The 20,630-nt window shown below is 43.0% G+C and overlaps 1 protein-coding gene across 1 annotated transcript; it reads right to left on the reverse strand.

Annotated features, from left to right (window-relative positions):
* Positions 1–17,152: 17,152 nt before the first annotated feature.
* Positions 17,153–20,367, reverse strand: LOC147798752 (uncharacterized). The gene is made up of 2 exons (XM_087137797.1): positions 19,378–20,367; positions 17,153–17,161 (listed from the first exon to the last, which is right to left on the reverse strand). Exons 1-2 carry the CDS (start codon positions 20,365–20,367, stop codon positions 17,153–17,155), a joined length of 999 nt encoding a protein of 332 aa, XP_086993923.1.
* Between the last annotated feature and the right edge of the window lie 263 nt (positions 20,368–20,630).

The following is a 20,630-nucleotide window of genomic DNA, read 5'->3' on the forward strand; positions in this document are numbered from 1 at the left end:
ATACGGCAACGTTTAAAGAATGAAATCAGTCACTAAACGCCGCTCAATGCCCAGGCCTCAGCGCAGCCTAACCCGGGCCGCCGCCGGCCGCGGCCAGCCAGTAACACGAACCAGCGGCTCTATTCAAGTGTGGGAAATGAAGGAAAGCAGTCCAGAAAGACTAAAAAGACTTGTAAATGCCCTGTAAGTACTGTGGCGAAACAGGGTAGCTGCGTAGACTTGTGTTTAGTTTAGTTCATTAATAATTCAGGCTCGTCTAAATCATGCATTAAACATGCCGCGGCAACCAATCAGAGGCATGCATTATACCTTCGGTCTGGACGCTGGCTGCGTGGGTTGCCAGGACTTCTCAAGATGGCAGCGTGCTAACCAGAGTACTATGGAGTTGTGTTGTCTTCTGAGTTTCGAGTTTCAATCTGACGTACGACCGCTGGTGGTTGGGGACTACCTCAAGAGTACCTGGTGTGATTGGTTAGTGTGGTGCTTGTTCCCTGGTGTAGGTTAAGGATAAGGTTGATTAATCACGTTCGTTGTGCAGTTGACCACGTAGGACTACCTCCCCGTGAGGATAATTTTGTATATAATTAATTGCTGTTGTATATAAAGGATAATTGAGCATTGACATTGAATAAACCAATTATATAATTGCCTTAGAAATCACTGGTCACCATGAGATTTAGTTCAGTCCTGTATCACTTGCATTGACATTAATTGTAATCTTTATTGACATTGGGATCAATTTCTTAATCACAGAGCTGTGGTAAACTTCCATCAAACGAACAGCCCCTAAGGCATAGTCCACCGTTCGTTAACTGATATCCCCCTTGCGTTTGGATAGCCGCTCATTCTTGCGTAAGGTAAAATAAATACATTTGGTTGGTTAGGCCAGGTCAGTTCCATCTCCGATCAGGCCAATCTGCTGGTCCGCCACAAAAAGGTGTCAGTTGTCCCGCCACAGTACCGTTCGCACCTCATATATTGTGTGGTACGTCTGTTCGTTTTTGTCTTTTATGGTTGTGCGGTCGATGTTGTTTGTCATTTTACTGGTCTTAAAAAGAACAGCTGCAAAGCCCACCCAGCGAGGACTCAAGACACTAATACAGCCCACTAAAATTGGTATTTTCGAGGACTCGAGAAAGTTTAGGCTAATAAAAACAGTCGTTCATGCGCTGCGTCAAGTTACAATTGAAGAATGCACACCGGAAAGGCGCGGACCCTATGGACACTTCGAAATTTCACTTCTAACGTTTGTGTTTGCAGCAATATTTTATCTCCAATTTTACAAAAGGTGAAAATTAATCAAACGCTAAATACTTTGATTCACAAATCTCGATTTCACATACCCGCTACAGAGTTCCAATGACATAGTAATCTGGTCCAATTTTCCGATATTTTTTTCCAAGTGCAAAATGAAATGCTCCCTAATTTTTTTAACAGTTTTAGTTAGGTGAGTGGAGGTAATACTGATTTACTAGAATGTATTACTTTTTTAGAACTTCTGAATTTTTTTTGTGGGATTTTCTGAGATTTTTTTGCAATGGGCGTATGGCGTAAGCTGATTGTCAGTGGTAGGCTTCCGTAGATTTGGAGCGTGTTGTGAAGAGGGGCGGAGGTTCCCATGACAACCGTTGGTGCAAGATTTTTCCTTGTAACTTTACAGAGTCAGCATTTATGTTCATATTAATAAATATATTGATAGTTTTAGCCCTAATTCCCTGGTAATGTGTGGCTTAGGTGACAAAAGTCAAGATAAAAGTTGTAATGTAGTGTTGCGTTCCCTAAATATCAAGTCGATGGTAGCATGGACTTCATTAGTGTCTACGGGATGTGATATTTGGGGTCAACAATTTATTAAAGGGTGGACGTGAAACAAAGGGGTTTGGGTGACAGTCAAACTGTATGGTTGGTTTATTGCTCTCACTTCTCTTCATCAAAGTTCAATAGGGATTTGAAGAAGGTGTAGCTTAACATAATACAACACACAAAAGGCAAAGTTATAGAGAGGCGAAGTCGTATATGAGTGTAACTAAACTACGGTTTGGCAGGACCATTGGAAATGCAAGTCAGACGGAGTGGGTACGGTACGTGTGTGTAGCATCGCACAGCTAGGCTACATTCATCGGGCCGGGCCGTGGTGGGAGCTGTCCCGGACCACCACGGTGACTAGCAAGGGCTGGACGGGGCCAGCGCCGGTATGTACCGACCGCACTGCCGCTCAGACCGCAACGTGATGAGCGCAATGATAAAGTCGCCGCACTGTGCACCATTGGCTCAGCGTAGAGACGGGGAGGACTGGGCTAGTTAGCAGGACAAGGGTGGCGGGGGACACGGGGGTGTCTCGCCCGGCAATCGGTTCGGACGTAGCGGTGACGGGCCGCTACGACTCTCACTACCACCCTGGGCTAGTTCGTACCGCTCTCGCATCGGTCCAAGCTAAGCTAGCCGGCCATTCATATGGTTACATTTCTTCGCCATAAGAATGGTTATTATCGCACTTCTCTCGGTAAGCGTCCAGCTGCCGCACTACGTTGGGTTCCTCTCTCGCAATAAGGGTTTGGTCCGCCGCACCTGACCGACGAGCTAAGGAAAATCTGCTCTATTTATAGGATTCTAGAGGCTTAGGAATTAATAAAATATGAGCGTCGCTGAACAGCTCAACCAATGAAAATCTTCCATCTCAAAGGGTCACATGACTTCCTGCTAAAGTCGTGCGCAAGAATCTAAGGGTCGTGTGTAGCAATGTAAAATACAGAATAAGAAGTCACGTGTACAAAGTGTAGAGCCGGGTGCATGAAAGTGCTTACCCGGTCATCTCTAGCGAATGATTGACAGTTACAAAGTTTGAGGTTTCTGGACATTAGCATTTCAGGGAACCTTACCACGCCCAACCACGCAGCCACATGGAGGGGAATTTCGACATGCCAAAACTGAGCAGAGAAAACACAAGGATAAAGGAGTGAAGGAACACGCGATCATGCCAGAGTACAGCATGAATAACTTAATACAAAATTAGCGTCTCTGCTACATGTCCATAAGGCATAGCTGAGCTAAATAAGAGACCCTGAGAAATGCAAGGACCGAGAACAAGTAAAACTAGGGGGCGCTAGAATTCCAAGATTTGTGGGTGCGCAACAGTATTAACGTCGATCACATGATTGTTGGCCCGCCAAGCTACCAATTTTGCCAGCCCTGACGAAAACGTGCTCGTCCTAACCGAGAAATTTTCGAACCATTTTCGGCAGTTTTGCCATGAGTATTGTTTTATAAGTGTTTTCCACATTTAATGATAAGTACATGTATTGCAAACCGTAGGACTAGTGAAAGGATCAAAGGATGGACTATTTTTCTTCCTGTGTTCGTATTGTGACGCGACAGAGGGCGCTAGGCATAGGCGTGGTGCAAAGTTATACATGTAGACGGCGCTCTGCCCAGTAACGGAGGAAGATGGGAAGCGACTTAATACTAGCCCGTGAAACCTGGTGCGCTACTTTTTTTCAGTAGCTGGGGTAACCAATGATTCATGAAGAGGGGACAATGCAATACACCATTTAAGATATTTCAGAAACAGGAATCCATTACGTCGATTCGACAGCTTAGTTGGTAGCGATTTGAACTACAGATCCGTAGTCCCTGGTTCGAATTCGACCCTGTTGTGCTATTCATTTTCCAATTTTATCATTGGGTTTGGGATTTCCTTTTTCAATTGATGCAGAAACAGAGTCCAAGCATGAACCCTCTGAGAGTTTTGAGAAAAACAGCAGACCAGGTTTCACGGGTTAGTATCTAGTCACTTCCAGGCAGATGTCAGGCGCGCTTAACTGTGTGTTTAGCCAACGCGCCGCATAGGCTCCGCCTTGTGCGTAGGGCGATTTGTTAACGGAAGTCACCGCTTGGTCACATGTAGTGCTGGCGTAGTCGCGGCAGCAGCTGGCTCGCGAGGCTATATAAGGCGCAACGGGAGTACGTAACATTAACAGCGAACTTTGCATTTGATTCGATCCTGCTATAAAAACACTGAACTGTTGTGTAGCGGTCCGGCCCCTGGCCGATCGCTGGGGAGCGGCGGTCCGTCCGACACTGAAGGGGGAATCGGAGGCCAGGCAGGTGAAAAGAAAGTTCAGCAGGCACTGAAAGACTTGGGTGTTTAAGCGGACTGGATTTCTTTATAATCACAACTGCTGGGACAATTAAACCGGTGCTAATCTACATGATTCCCGGCCAAGCCATCACAACATCCATCCACCCAGTCGTCTCGCACAGCACTCCCCGCTCTCCCGAAAAAAACTTGGAAACCTGCCCAACTTCAGTGCCGCCAAAAAGGAACACATTGTAGGCCACTTCCGGCCGACAGGCAAGACTTGCAGAAAATACTTGTACTGTACATGTACATTCAGTGCACCCACGTGGGCCCAATCACGCCTTGAGGACGTGCACAAGGTTCAAAGGTCACACAATTCGCTTAATTAGATACGGAATTCCCAGATCCCTACGGTGGTTTGAGCAGAGCAAGTAACTGAGCGGGCGTGTAGGTAAGACCCGCGTGTGTTGGTTCATTGGCGTGGCTAGTAGTAGCAGGAATGTGCCGGTACCAGAGCAGCCCCTCTTTTCCACTTTCCAAGTCAGAAGGGACTTCCCAGATCAAAAGGGACTTTCCAAAACTCGTGACCCCAACTCGTGACTTCCTCGTGAAGACAACAAAAGGGGAATTCCCCCGGGGACTTTCCACCACCGGAAAAACTAGCTCTTCTCCGGATGCACCGGGAAAATTGAGATACATTTGTCAACGATTTTATAAAATTTAAATGGCCCCAGCTTTAGCCACTAAATTTGAATACGCTAAATTACTCGTCGTTCGCACAGTATGGCTAATTGTCAACGGCTGCGAAACGAAACACGATTTAATCTAGCAGGTAAAGCTAGACGTGCAAAATCAAAGGCACCGCGTTTGTTTAGTGAGAACGACCAAAGACGGCAAACAAAATTACAAGCCAAATGAAATATTTATTCCTGGTGATTTACTCGCTGCTTCAAAATGAAAAAAGATAAATAGAAACTAGACAAATATAAAAAGACATGATAGACTAAAAAACAAACGTAAATTGTTATTTTTTGCCAAGATACGACAAACTCAGTTGACTTGGTAGATTCCTACGGTTGCTTGCGCTGTTTAAATTCAATTCATACGACTGTCAAAATTCAAATGCCTTGGACAGTTGCGAAGACTGTTACAAGTGCAGCAGTTGTATCGAATGTTTCGGTTGTACCGCTTGTACATCTTGCACAAATTGTATCGAGCTGGAAGGCATGAGTCACGTGGTGCTCATAGACGGTAAGCATAAAAAGCTTAGGCACGTGCGAGAAAACGAAACGCCGCCTTATTCCGCGTCTAAACTCGATCCCGATTTATATGAAATTGGATTAATTATTGAATATGGCGTTCACCTTGAATATTTAATTAAAGTAGATATTCCACCCGAGTTAATAGACGCGGCCGTTTAGGCCAATAAAAATGTCTGACAAAACCGGAAAATCAGAACCATGTCAACCCAAATTTACATCGTTTTAGACGACCACGAGCGTCTCAAGCCGGCAATAGCGATCCTAATCTCACCTACGGTCCTTTCGGCGCGAGCAAAATAACCATTTTAAATCCCGTGATTAAAGATGGCACCCACGTAAGTCAATGCTGCTCTCCCATTCATTATGCTCCTGGAGGTGTAGAAAAGCGTATGCTCATTATGATGCCAGACACGACCTGTTATGGCATAAATCCCGTGTATAGATATGACATGCAGGATAAAACTGCCGAAAAAAACGTCATAGGTCGTCATATTTATTTGATGCATATACTCGACGATATAAATTTGGTGGCTAACGAATTTATTGAGGAAACAAGCTGAAACCAAGAGTATCATGCTGTCGTGCACGATAAACGCCTATAAAGCTAGTCGCGATATCGACGATATATACAGGATCGAAAACGTCGGTAAACCCTCCCACACACCCAAGTGTGTATTTGCCTGCAACTGGGGACCCCCTATTGTTCCTCTTTTGTTTGTACTTTAACTTTTTTAGAAATCACCCATATGTTTTGTACACAGTTGTCAATCGGGGACCCTCTGTCAGTCGGGGACCTTATTGTCCTCTATTGTTCAGGGTCCCCAATTGAATGCAGAAACAAACTCATATATACAAGCATAGCATGTAGGTTAAAATTAATTCTTACGCCTCGTTATTTGATCATAGAAAGAGGCACAAGAGATGCAATGCCCAATCATTCATTTATCCAAAAGATGTGTGTTATGGAACCCACGGTTCGCTTTCTTGCAGGGCCAGCGTTAGATATACGATTTTGACGGCCTTGTTGAAAGTTAGAAATGACGGAATAATTTCAAATAAATCGACATTACAGGCGTTTAGCGCAATTAGGGCGTCAGGAATTTGAATCTTAATTGGAATCTGAATCTTAATTGGAAACTCCCGTGAAATTAAAAGTTGATTAAATTTGAGAATTAACCAAGTACAATTTTAAACTCAGTTATTCCCAGGAATAACTGAGGTTTTTTTACGTCCCTTAAATAAATAACTACAATTTAAAAAACCATGGACAATTATTTACCTTCGAACGAACGAGATTTACTCGTTTTATTGGACAAAAATCAACAGAAATCGAAAAAGAAGACACGTGCACACACACAAATAGAATGGAAATAGATTATAAACTCGCCTGTCGCGATTGTGGATTCGTATTATGTCCCATTTATTCAGACGAAGCAGAAAACGTGGGCGGTAAATATAATCAGCGTTTCACCTTTAAAAAACACAAATCTAAAACAAGCAAGACATTTCAAGAATTGGATATTGAATTAACAGCGTAACAAGCAAATCTTAAAGCATACCAAGTAAACCGAGTTTTATCGGGCAAGATCTCCAGAGGCAAGCCACTCCGTGCCCTAATTGCCGTCTGCTACCAAGGCGTGACGAAAGAACCCACAAACGCCGTAAAAGACCAATTTCAAGTATCCAATAAACACTTTACAGACGCCGTTAATGAATTTAAACTCTCCGAGCATTCTTTTTAAAAACCCGTTTATACTAAAATCGAGACTCACATTTAAATTGAAAAATGTCATTGACAAATAATTTCAGTTAAAAACGTTTTATTTGAAAGAGGTTATACCTTACAATCGGATAAACGCGCGTATATTTATTGCCCCCATTTGAAAACCAACGGTCAGTCATTTGATTTACTCCAAGTGATTTCTATTTTAGTCGCGAAATATATTCTATTTTAGTCGCGAAAATATAAAAAGTATATTTTAAAAAGATGGCTACACACGACGAGTCGCATGTCTATCCACATTTAACTGGATATCTAACTGAATCAAACGCGACAAAAATTCACCGGTTTCAGAAGATCGAAGAAATTAAATAGCCAATTTTAAAAGAACGCGATGCTCGCGAAGTTATTTATAGAAAAAATTAAACGGCTTTTGGCCGCGCTCAATTACGTGAAATATGGGGTAGAAGCGATAGGCGCCACTTCAGCAGCTATAGGAATTCCTGCAATTATGGGCGTCATTACCGGGCCCGTAGGATCAGTAATGGAAGGTCTTGCAGTCGGCGCATTTAGCACTTATGCGATGTTAAAATATGCCAGCCGCCGAGTGACTCACAAAACTAAAAGGCATGACCAAATCCGCGTGCTCACAGATGCCAAGCTAAATACTATGGACGAAAACGTGTCACACGCGATCGAAGACAGCTATATTTCCCAAGAAGAATTTGTACTAATTTTACCCGAGCTGAAAAAGTTTAGCTAAATGAAGGCCAAGATTCGCGCAAACACGACTACAAAATTACAAGACGCTAAATCGACGAGTAAAGCCGAATTGAACGACAAGTCAACGAAAAGGCAGAAGTGTTAGCCAATGAAACGGCAGCAGCTTTTTTTAAAGACCTCATGAATAAACTTGGCGAATAAGTTTGCAAAAGTCGGTCAAGTACGAAGACCAACCACCGGCTTACCAAGAAATAAAGCCCACCCCCACCCCCATTTTAAAAACGCTCTATTTAAAAGATGGGACAAAACTTTAGTCATTTGGCAATCGTAGTCAATAAAAACAACTGGTTTTCAACCGAGTTTCCAAATTTATCTGCGGCGTACAAATTACCGCGAGTTAAAACTAATCAGAATCAATTCAGAATCAGAAAAACATTTTACGACTGCGTAATGCCCATTCCAAGCGACGACATTTTTGACGCGTTGCACAACAATTACCATCATTGCAAATTTATAGACACTTGCCTATTATACAACGTCGATCAAAATATGCCTTTTAAACAGACGCGCGACACCTTGTCAAACGGGTGAGGCACGGCTTATTATTACGACAACGGCTACATCCCCGTTCCCGGTAAAAATTACGATCCATAGGAGTACATGTGACAAACGGCAAATATGCGGAATCCACTCATATGGGCTTTGGTTGGGCTAAACTGCCAAAGGGCTCCGGTCACGCAAGTACATATAGAGGGATCCCAATACGACGCTTTAAGCGTCGATCTGCGCCATTCCACGTTTGAAAAGGAGGCTGTATGTGCCGGTTTCAATTCTTAATACGATCAGACAATTGAAAGTAAGGAGTCAAGACACAAATATATAAAAGTATGTTAAATTCAGACTTTTCAGACTGCAAATTTTTGTAGAAGGGTCTTTCAGGATGACTCGACACGTAAAATCAAAAGAACAAATAATGACAATTTACGCGAATAAACTTACCTGCGATGGTCGTGTATCTTGTGCAGTGGGCGTGGTTAAAACTGAATTGGTGTCACACTTACGAACGGAATACTGCATGTACTGTTTGGACTCGGCGGACGCGCGCGCGATGAAGTTTAATACAGAGAGCCTCGGTCTCGATGCGGATATGTGCAGACGGCGGTAATGTGAAATCCCTCTATACCGTAACTTGGATCTCGCAACGGACGCGGTTACTCAGGCTTGGTGGGATTTTATTCCAAAAAAGTCTAACTTAACAGATGTGGGCACCACAAAAGTAAACGAATCGGTTCGAGCTTACGTTTAAGCATTACTGGGGTCTCAGGCTCACACCAAGACCAGTGTTTTAGCCCCTGGCACCGGGCTGGACGCCCAAAGGCAGTTTACAACAATCGTGGAGTCTTTTATAAATAAACCAATATAAATTATAAACCAATTTCAGGATTCTTTACAATATGCAAAAATGCCGTTAAATTTCGTAGTGGCCCCGGTTTATATTTGGTGCCTTCTGATATGGACTTACGAATTGGAACGTTTGAAGGTTATAATAACAATTTACAAATCGCGACAGCAGAAATGCAGACGGGCTACGTACCGAGTTTAAACGCTGGTACCGTTTCAGAGGTCGCCGATTTTGACAAAATAGTTGAAGAGAAAGAGCCAAATCGAATAACTTTACCAAATCCAAATGTAAAGCCAATTGTAAGTCCAATTCCAAATGTAAACCAACTTTAACGCCCACTCCAGAAAGGAAGCAATTAGACGCGCACGACGAAGAAAAATCATCGTTGACCATCGGAAGGATTGCGCTCGCGGGAGTTGCGTTTATGTTGTATAATTGATTAGTTTAGGTAAAAAGGCAAAAATAAAAAATTACTTAGTTTCTCAATTTAGAGAAACTAAGTTAATTTTCTTTACCTCGTTAAACCAATTTACATCTTTTGCACGTATGTCAAAATTAAAACGCCGACGCCTACTAATAAAGTCCACACGTGCTCTGCGACCCATCCGACCGCTTTACTCTCCACGTTTAATATCAACCCAAGTATGCTACCTTCTGTCCCCGGCAAAGCCGCAAGCGCTTTAAGGCCTAGTTTCTTCAACACGTTTGCCAAATTCCACAATTGTCGTTTTACCCAATCGACTACGCTGCGTTTTGAAGGAGGTGCCCAAGTTGGCTTGGGTCCGGGTTCTGGCCCCAGTTTAGGCCTGGGTTCTGGTTCCGGCGTGCCTGCTGCACAACATTGGCAACCACGCTAAATATGAATCTACTAATAGCCAACCCAAAGGCAGTTAAAATGCTCGCAATCGTGATGCCTTGTTCACGAAATTACACACGAATCGTTTCGCCCAAAGTAAGTCAGGTATTTATCCATTACGGCTTCGATCGTATCTTTAATGCGGTTGATCTGACTTCTCAGTTTATCGGTGTTTCTATTTATAATCTCTAATCTTCCGCGCCTTTCAACTTGTAAATCGTCCAATTGTTCCGAAAGTTACGCTCGTTCTGCATTGGTCGTCGCTTCTTCCAGTTGATTTTTAACTTGTTGAATTTTTTTCGTTCAACTGATCTAATTTACCCTGAATTAAAATTAGCGCGCCTTTAGTCGTTTGTAGCGATTTATTTAGAGCTCCCAATTCTCGAAAATTTAATCCTTCTGTTCATTTCCAGTTTAATCATTTTAAACTATGGGCGACCTGTTCTATTTTAAGGCCATAGTGGACGAAACCTAATATATATTAAATAAAATCTGATCCAGAATAGCCGGCGTTCCTAGCACGATCTGCTATAGTGTCTAAGTATACTACTTTGCCGGGACTTTTTTTTACTCGTTAAAAGAACTTCCTTACTTAACCGACTTTCCCCACCTTTAAAAAAAATTTATTTGGTCGATATTCGAAAATTTCGTATTGTGGTAAATTTGGTACATCAGGTTGGCCCAATTTTCTGTAATACTCTTAAAAGTTGTCTACCACGGGATTAGTTAAAAATGCCTGCGTGTCCAGGTCTAATGTGCCCGGCCTGGGATCGACGGTCAATGTCGGTCTGATCGAACCGTGAGTGAATGAAGTCTTGTCTAATTTACTGTCAATTTCTACCGTGCCTAAAGAATCTTCAAAATCTTGATCGCCGTCATACGCTAAATTTGATTCCCCTCTGTCTAATAGTGGTATTTCTTCACGGTCAAATCTGCCTTCTGCCATTTTTTTGTAATAAACGTGTTTTTATTTCAAGCGGGTTGGTAAACTCGCGGGTAAAATGCCCTGCGATACGAGCTTTCCTTGCGTGGCCAATGCGCCACTTGACACTGCGGTCAATTTAACGCGTCCTCGATGGATAATTTATTTAGATCGGTCGGTTTAATTTTGAAAAGCTTATTTGATAACATTGTGCATGTTATTGAAATTAAACTGACTACGGCACCGTGGTACACCGTATTTGCGACGCCATTTACGTCGATAGCTTCAGCGTCACTCATTCTTATTATATAGCATTTTTAAAATTATTCCATGTCTAAAATTTCGGGCGTTGGTGCGGTCGTTTTAACTTTTGGAGGCGTTTGAAAAGTTGTAACTTTTGTGGGTGTTGACCTTTTTTTCAAAAGTAAAAACACGGCGAGTGTTTCAATTGCCAAATCGCCTAAAATTAAATTTCTGTTTTACGTGACTGTTTTATAAATTTTATTTTCCGGTGTTATTTCAGCCTCGGATTTGCCAATTTTCTTGTTGTGCCGGCTATTTTTTTCCCTGTTCAACGCGTTTGGGATTTTTAACCTTGGCCACTGTTTGCACCTGACTCTACCGGACTCGGGGCACGTGTCGGTGCTGCTGTGGGCTGTTCTTCCGTTGACATGTTCTTTTATAATAGACGCGTTTTTATTAATGGATAAATGCTTCGTTGTTATTAACGGAGATAGGGATAGGTAAATGACATATTTGTAACATAACTCGCTTAAAAAGGGACTCATCGTTTGGTTAATGATGGGATCGTTGTTTAAATCTTTAGTTGGGTCTTCTTCAAAAGGCGCGTATACAAGCTTAAAATCGCGTTTCCCAGTGTATTGACAATGTCTGTGCCAAAGCGCGCTTCGTATAAATTGAATGATTTTTCTCAGTCTGCCAGAGTTAACGTTTCGATTTCTTTGATGGAATATTCTTTGCCCAAATATTTTTTGGACTCGCCAAAGGCCGCTATCGAACAGAGTCCGTCTTTGACATCGGGCTTTTTCGGGTGATTGTATAGATTTTCTTGACTCGCTGAGAATTGATTTAATGTCATCCATTTTAATATATGAATAGGTACTTGTATGTATAATAGGTCAAGTTAATAATTGCAATAACTAGCTCAATAACTACCTGGATTAACTGCAACATTGCTGTTATTTAATTAAAACAAAATTTTAAAAATGCTATAGTCGAACTTATGTAGCTCGACTATAGCATTCTAAACCAAATTTTCAGCTATTGATATCTAGCTTATATTAGCTAATAGATTATTTATGTAAGGTCGCAGGCGACGCAGGGTGGGAAGAAACCGTACGGTTCCCTCAGGGTGTAGGACGTGCGTCCTCCGGTAAGGAGATCCACATATCCAAGAACAAACACCAACGTCTAGCTTCCCTGTTTCTTTATTGGCCAATTAAAAATATCCCTAGATGAAATTAAATCCCTGTAAAATAATTGCACATTACACTAAGTAAATAAATGAATACTTTTTACAGTTTATACAGTTATACACATGTCAAAGTATGTTTTTCAACTACTGTACATGGGTATCACTCAAAAGTACACATGGGCTTAATTCCCAACTCACCCAACAACCGTGGGCTTGGTACCTCAATATTCTTGTGGCATCAGGTATTAGAGGCAGTAGTAGGTAAAGGACAGTTCAGGGCCACCCCTCTAGTCTAACTCGCCTCCCCCACTCCCCCGCCCACAAACCCCCACCTGCGCCGGGGTTCCCCCTTTCTTACTTAACCCCAGCGCTTCTTCAACTCACAGACTTTGCTCGTCCACACGTCACCCACCCTCACAGACCAATTCACTCGCCTTGGCCTTTGACCTCAGGTGCTTTCCCAACCCGACCAAACTCGTGACTCCTACTTGGAGCGCTCAGTTTACGACCTCCTTAAATAAATGGGCTATATGTAAAAACCATGTCTAACCAAACCTACATCGTAACCGACGACCACGAGCGTCTCAATGCCGACAACTGCGACCCCAGCGTCACTTTTGGTCCTTTTGACCCGAGTAAATTAATCATTTCAAAACCCGCGATTAAAGAAGGCCAACACGCAACTGTATGCAGCTCGCCTATTTTTTTATCACCACAACGGTCAAGATAAATGCCTGTTAATTATGACGACCGAACCCTGTTACGGCATAAACCAGTTGTATAAATATGGTACTAGAGACAAAACCTCTGAAAATATAACAGGCCGGCAAATATGCTACCAAATTCAGCAACCTACTGTAAACATACTCGATCACATAAATTTAGCTGTTTATAGATTCATCGATTCTCAAGCCACCATCAAGTCTAACATTCCATCTAATACCAGTAACGCCTACAAAGCCAGTTGCAATGTTGATGATTTGAACAAGATCGAATATTTAGTTAAACCACCTTCACGGCCAAGCATCGAATGTATGTTAAAATAGATCCCTATGCTTTCCTATTTGATCACCGAAAAAGACCCAATGGATTGATTCGTCAAATACCGATGATTTATAAATAAGAAACGTGACGCACAATCTTTTATTTACCCAAAAGACGTATATTACGGTACTCACGGTTCGATGTCATGTGGGGCCAGTGTCAGGTATAAAGTATCAGCGGCTATGTTGAATATTAGAAATGACGGCCTAATTTCAAATAAATCTGTGCTGCAAGCGTTTAGTGGATTTGATTCGGAAGATGAATTATAAGTTTGGAGCTTCAGAAAAATTGAATTTGTTTTTAAAACCTTATGTAAAATTAGAGATGAAACAATTAAACATTCCAACATTAACCGACAAATATTTCAATGGCCACTTTTGCAAAAATGTAAAAGCGTGCCATAGCGTAATGGACGGCAACAATTGCTACAACTGTAATAATTCAAGGCGTATTGGTTCGTGTAAAGATTGCTTTAATGTTGAATGTTGTTACGGCGATTGCGCAGATTGTTATGACAGCACATACTGTCAATTTTGCGACAGCTGTCAAAAATGTGACGAGTGTCAACTATGTATCGAGTGCTTTGATTGCTCTTCTGGCTATTGTGTGAATTGTACAGGCCTGCATAACGAAGAATTTTTAATATTTATTGGCGACCAAAATGGCGGTCATTATAAAAAACTAAAATTTATGACAAATGACGATTTTAAACCAACAACAGATTTAGGCAAGAGGTTACAACAATTAGGAATAATGGTTGATGAAACCGCAAAGGCGGATCTAAACAGCGAAGAAGAGTCTGAAGAAGAACATGAACCCTCGGATGAAGAACCCTCTGAGAAGAATATGAAGAAGAATCAGAAGAAGAGGACGCGCCAGAAGTACAAAATGAGTGGACACGTGAATTTTTGCGCCAGGCGATGGCTTCAGAAGACTTTGTAAGACCCCCTTAAATAAATAGACTATTAATAAAAACAATGACAGACCGAGAGATTTACGAACTAACTATTATAGAAAAGTTACTAGACCACCGCCACCAAAAAATACGTGCCCGCACGACAACAAATTAAAAAAAAATTACAAACTTGCATGCCGGAATAGCGGATTAGTGTTTGCTCAGATTTATTCAGACGAAGCAGAAAACGTGCTTGTCAAATATAATCAGCGTTTTGTTTACAGAAACCGACGCAAAAATCGAGTAAAACTTTAAAAGAGTTTAACGTTCAATTGATGCATGATCAAGAGTGCGCTATAGAATACAAGCCAAGCCGAGTTATAGCGGGTAAGATCTTTAGAGGAAAACCACTGAAGGCCTTGATTGCCGTCTGTTACCAAAACGGAACTGGGGAAGCTGAATCAACCGTTAAAGACTTATTCAAGTATCGGAGAAACACTGGAACGAAGCCGCCAAAAAGTTTAAAACCTGGTTTTTTAAAATATGTATATAATAAAATGGAGATTTACACTTTTCACTTGACCAGAAATCCACAGACGTTTAGACTCAATAATATCATTCATAACGAAAAAAGGAACAAATCCGTTCGAGTCAAAAATATGCAATTGGAAACCAAGTATTTTGATATTACCAAAACTACAGAAATTGAGTGGCAAGAAAGAACGCCTATGACTTTAGGTATAGAAGGATAAAAAACCACAGAATTAATGAAATATAAAAATATGTTTTTAACAGATAAAGTAAGAGGTGGAATAAGTTTTGCAGCCTGGGGCGGCATGCCTGTGACCCTGCGGTGTTTTAGGTGCGGAGTTCTACTGATGTGACGACCTTGAATCGGACTGAATGTTCAGCCTAGTACGTTGTCTCTTCAAACTTTGATTCTGTTTTTGATACTCTGTCACACGCTGCGGGCTATACGCTAACACGGAATTACTTTTTGACGGAAAGCAAGTGAAATTACACAAATTAAAAAGGTTAAGAAACGGACGAATGCGCAACGAAAATTGTGAAAGGGCAAGGCACACATCATGGCATGCATGCATTGCGCATGCGTGGTGACACATTTTGCTAGCCCGCAGTTCAGCAGTTGTTTATTGCGCATGCTGTGCACGTTAAAAAAGAGCTCCAAGTCAAAAAACGTTTTTCTTTGTTCATCAGACCGCAAATGTTTCGCACCACTCGTGCACGGACGGATGCTGACAGGTCAAATTGCCGGATCAGATCCACCTTTTGCGTTCCCATCTGATCGTGATCCGCCAATTGCAGGATCTGATCCACCAATTGGGGGATCTGTATCCTGCTCCAGAGGAGGACCAAGAATGGTGGATCTGATCCTGATCCACCTTATAACGGTTAGCGTTCCCACTACACACAATTGCTGGATCTGATCCACTATTTGGGGGATCTGATCGGGCGATTTGGCAAAAGGTGGATCAGATCCCCCAATTGGTGGATCAAGTGGGAACGGGCTGTAATATTGGAGAGATTTTTTATGGAATTGATTCACAGATAAACGATTTCCAAAGTGTTTCGCATGGAAGAAGGGGTATATTTCACTCAATTATATCTAGATCGACGGGATTATTAGAGGCTTTTATAGCAATTTTTGACAGATTAAATTTCAAAAGTGTTTCATTAGATCAACCTCCCAGTGAATCTGGCTTTACGACCGAAATAAAAAGAAAATACGTTTGGGTCCCTGATGGCCGTGGTCCTGAGTATGATAATTATTGGTGGTTTATGGACTATCCTAAAAGTCTTAATTTCAAAGGAAATGTGATACCTATATTTAAAAAACTTCATGCAAAATATATGTTTGGCACAGTAGACGCCATTAAAGCCAGTAGCATTATATTAGAACCCGGTTATTACGATATAGATTGGTATGATTTTATTTTAAACGCAATTTCTGGTGTAGGTTTAAGTTCATGCAGAGTCCAACTTGGTGACTTTAGCCGTTTTAGACCCCAGGCTCGATTTGATTTTAAATAAAGAAGTGGTGAATTTGTTGAACCTACCCAGAAACGACCTTACACACATGACCATTTATAAAGGTAATCAGGATTTAGACCCCGTAAAATATCTATTTATCCAATGTAAGCAGTTAAACACCAGCACCAATTTTTATAATGGGCAATCATCAGACTTATTGGGCGTTGTAAATGCAAATTCTCGCGATTTGGTTAGTACAGATAAAACACCAATTGTTAAGTGATAAAGGTGACGGGGTTTTCCTCGAGTTATAATTTTTTTAAAAACCGTTTATATACATTTTTTAAAAACACGTATATAATAAAAAGATGTCGACTACCAAAATTTACCCAGAGTTACCCAAAATTGACCCCGAACAAGCGGAAACTAAAGTCTACAGGCTCAAAAAGATCGACGAAATCAAATCCCAGATATTAAGAGGACGTGACGCGTGCAAAACTAGTTACAAAAGATTAAACGAATACTCACTACATCGGTTGCGTGGAATACGGCGTAAAAGCATTGGGCGCTACCTTGGCAGCCGTTGGAATTCCCGCTCTTTTGGGCAGCGTTTCGGCACCCGTGGGACTTTTAATGAAAGGCATTGCTATCGGCGCGTTCTGTGTCTACGCTTTGCTAAAATGCACCTGTCGCAGCTGTCCAACAAAACTAAAAACACGACCAAATTCGAATGCTGGCGGACTCCAAGCTAAACACCATCGAGGAATACGTCTCACACGTGATCGAGGACGGTGACATTTCGCAAGAGGAATTCGTACTGATTTTAGCCGAACTGAAAAAGTTTAACGAAATGAAGGAAAAGATCAGATCAAACAGGAGCATCAAACTACAAGAAAGTAAAGGGACGAGTAAAGAAGAATTTGAAAGACGTGTCAACGAGAGAGCAGAAACACTCGCTAACGAACGAGGAGCCGTTTTTTAAAAAAGACCGCATGAAAAAACTTGGCGAGTAAGTTTTACAAAGTCGGTTACATACGAAGATCAACCACCAACTTACCAAGAAGTAAAACCAACGGCACCTCCTTTTTAAACGCGTACCGCAGTAAATAAACGCGTAGTAAATAAACCCCTTTATTTTAAACATGGGAATCAATTTTAGTAACCTGTTCATATTAGTCAACAAAGATAATTCATTTTGGGCTAAATTTGCTGACATTACAACGGATTGTCGACCCCAGTCAATACGTGACTGCTTTAATGAATTTCCACGTGTATTATACGGTAAGAAAGATCTTTGCCAAGTGTAAGTTTCCATTACCTACCGACAATATATTCGATCCCTGTAATAATTATTACGATAACAATGCGTTTCATGCCACTTGCGTCGACTTTAAAGTGGACCCAAACAAGTCGTTTAGACGAACTCGCAATCCTTATACAAACGGCCTCGAGACACCTCTTTATTATTACGACATTGCAAGTTTTGCTGATACCGGTGTAAAAAAATTGGTTGCCCGTTCCGGGGAAAAACTACGACCCAAAAAAGACTTAAAAGGAATATGGTAGCAAAGGCAAGGAAAAGGGCAACCCGTCGGTTCGGGTCTAACGATTAAATATAAAATTGACTGGATTTTACAGGACAGCAAAGTAAAATCAGCATGGCAAGACGTTATTCCACACAAAAGGACAAAGATTACAGACAAGGGGTTCTCAAGAGTAAACGAGTCTATTGTAAAGATTGCGGTAACACCATGTATTTATCTCTTCTTTGAGTATGTGTGGTTCTGAGAAGAACCGGGGAATAACTCGACGTTTCGAACAGTGTACTCTGTCCGTCTTCAGGAGACTGCAGGATTCTAACTGGGAGTGGAGCTTATATGGTGTAGAGAGGGATCCAGATGTAGGGATTAGCTCGGTGAGGCGTTAAGGCGGGAACGGTGATGGCGGGAACAATGGATGCTGCACTGGATCCTGGGGCTGCATGCCCTGTGTGTGTGTTTACCGGAGCGTGTCAGTTGGAGTTGGCAGTGGGAGAGTGAATAGCTGGGTGCCAAGGGGTATAGAAGACCCATAGGCTGACTGAGGGGGAAACCTAACTAGGGAGTCCTAGGGTATAGGAGACCCATTGGACTGGGATGTGAGGATGGGGCGCCAGATATCGCTGATGTTGAAGCCGATGTCTTGGGGAACTGTGTCGTGCTTGGTGATTTCCATGGCTTCTCTAATGCGGCGGGGATACCATCGTTCGATGCTGGTGATAAGTTCAGCTTGGCTCCAGTTGATTTGATGGTCTTCAATGTGGGAGTGCTTAATTATTGATGACTTTTCCAGCTCTCCCTTCCTACCATGGGCTTTGTGCTCGTTGATTCGGGTAGGGAGGTCCCTGCCCGTCTCGCCGATGTACACTTTGCCACATTGGTAAGGAATTCTGTACACCCCCGGTCTGCGCTGGGGGTCCTGTCGGTCCTTGTGCGAAGTAAGCAGGTGATGCAACTGGAGTGGGGCTGTGTGAAAAACTTTAATACCATGCTTGTGGAGAATCCGCTGGATGTGGTGGGAGGTGTTGCCTAAGTAGGGGAGGGTAATGGAACTAGGGGCCCTAACTAGTTGGCTTTGGGTATAGGAGACCCTTCGGCCGGGGGTGGATCTGGGATCTTGGGTCTTGACTTGGCTTGGCTTGTATCCGTTACGTTGCAGCGCTGCAGTGATGTGGTGGAGTTCTTGACCGAGGAATTCTTTGTCGCAGATGTTGTATGCCCTGCGGACCAGGGCCCGCTTGACGGATGACTTAATCTTGGGGTGGTGGAAGGAAGTATTGTGGAGATACCTGTCCGTGTGGGTGGGCTTGCGGTAGACAGTGCGTGCTAGGCTGCCGTTCTCCTTTCTGGTCACTTCAACATCAAGAAACGAAATGTTGCCATTACGTTCTTGTTCCATGGTGAATTGGATGCTGCTGTGAAGCCCGTTGAGGTGTTCCAGAAAGAGTTGGAGGTTGTCCTGGCCGTGTTGCCAGATGACGAAAGTATCGTCCACATATCGGAGCCAGACTTTGGGCCTGTGGTCTGATGTATTGATGGCAAGCTGCTCAAATTCCTCCATGAACATGTCAGCCAGAACCGGGGATATAGGAGATCCCATGGAGGTTCCAGCTGACTGTTCGAAGAATTTGTCCCGCCAGCGGAAGCTCGATGACTTGACACAGGTGAGAAGCAGGTCGTGTAGCTGTTCTGGAGTGAGGTCTGTGCGGTCCTTGAGGGCAGGGTCTGCTGCAAGCCTGTCCTTTGCGATGGTGGTGGCGTCGGAGGTGGGAACATTGGTAAATAGTGAGACGACATCAAAGCTGACCATGATGTCGTCTGGCTGGAGGGTGAGGTTTTGGATGAGGGCGGCAAACTGGTCCGAGTTCTTGACGTGGTGTTCGGTGTTCCCCCCCCCCGGGCGGAGGATTTTGGCAAGGTGCTTGGCTGTGTCGTATGTGGGGCCTCCTCTGGACGCTACAATGGGGCGTAGCGGGACTTCTTCCTTGTGAATCTTTGGTTGTCCGAAGAACCTTGGGCACATGGAATTGGATGGCCGGAGCTGTCTGTAAAGGGGCTGGGTGATGTTGCCGGAGCGCTGGAGGGAGAGAAGCTTTTGTTGCAGCCTCCTCTCGATGGATTGTGTAGGATCCTTTTGGAGTTCACGGTAGGAGGTCGAGTTGAGGATGTCCGCCACCTTGCGGTCATACTCCGTCGTGTCCATGACGACGGTGGCGTTGCCCTTATCTGCACGGAGGATGTGGATGGTCTTGTCTAGACGCAGCGACTTGATGGCTGCCTGTTCTTGTTTGGAGATGTTAGGCTTGGCTGGCTTGTGTTTCCGAAGGGCTTGATGGACCTGCAGGCGGATTTCATCGGCTGTGGGTTTGTCGAGGTGTCGGAGGACCGGTTCCGTGTGTTGAATGATGTTCTCAACCGGCGATGATTGGGGAACCAAGGCAAAGTTCATGCCTCGCGACAGAACTTTGGTCTCGTCCGCGGAGAGGGTGCGCTGACTCATGTTAACCACGGTGTGTCTATGGAAGGATTCCTCGGAACGGAGATGAGTTAGAATCCTGCAGTCTCCTGAAGACGGACAGAGTACACTGTTCGAAACGTCGAGTTATTCCCCGGTTCTTCTCAGAACCACACATACTCAAAGAAGAGATAAATACATGGTGTTACCGCAATCTTTACTATAGATCTAGTTTCTTTCACCATGAAAACCTTTAAGTCTTATAAGTAAACGAGTCTATTAGGGCTTACGTATACGCGTTACTGGGC

This window comes from Acanthaster planci, linkage group LG06, assembly GCF_054643075.1.
Source record: "Acanthaster planci isolate LZ-2023a linkage group LG06, COTS_SCS, whole genome shotgun sequence".
In the NCBI taxonomy this organism is placed as follows: Eukaryota; Metazoa; Echinodermata; class Asteroidea; order Valvatida; family Acanthasteridae; genus Acanthaster; species Acanthaster planci.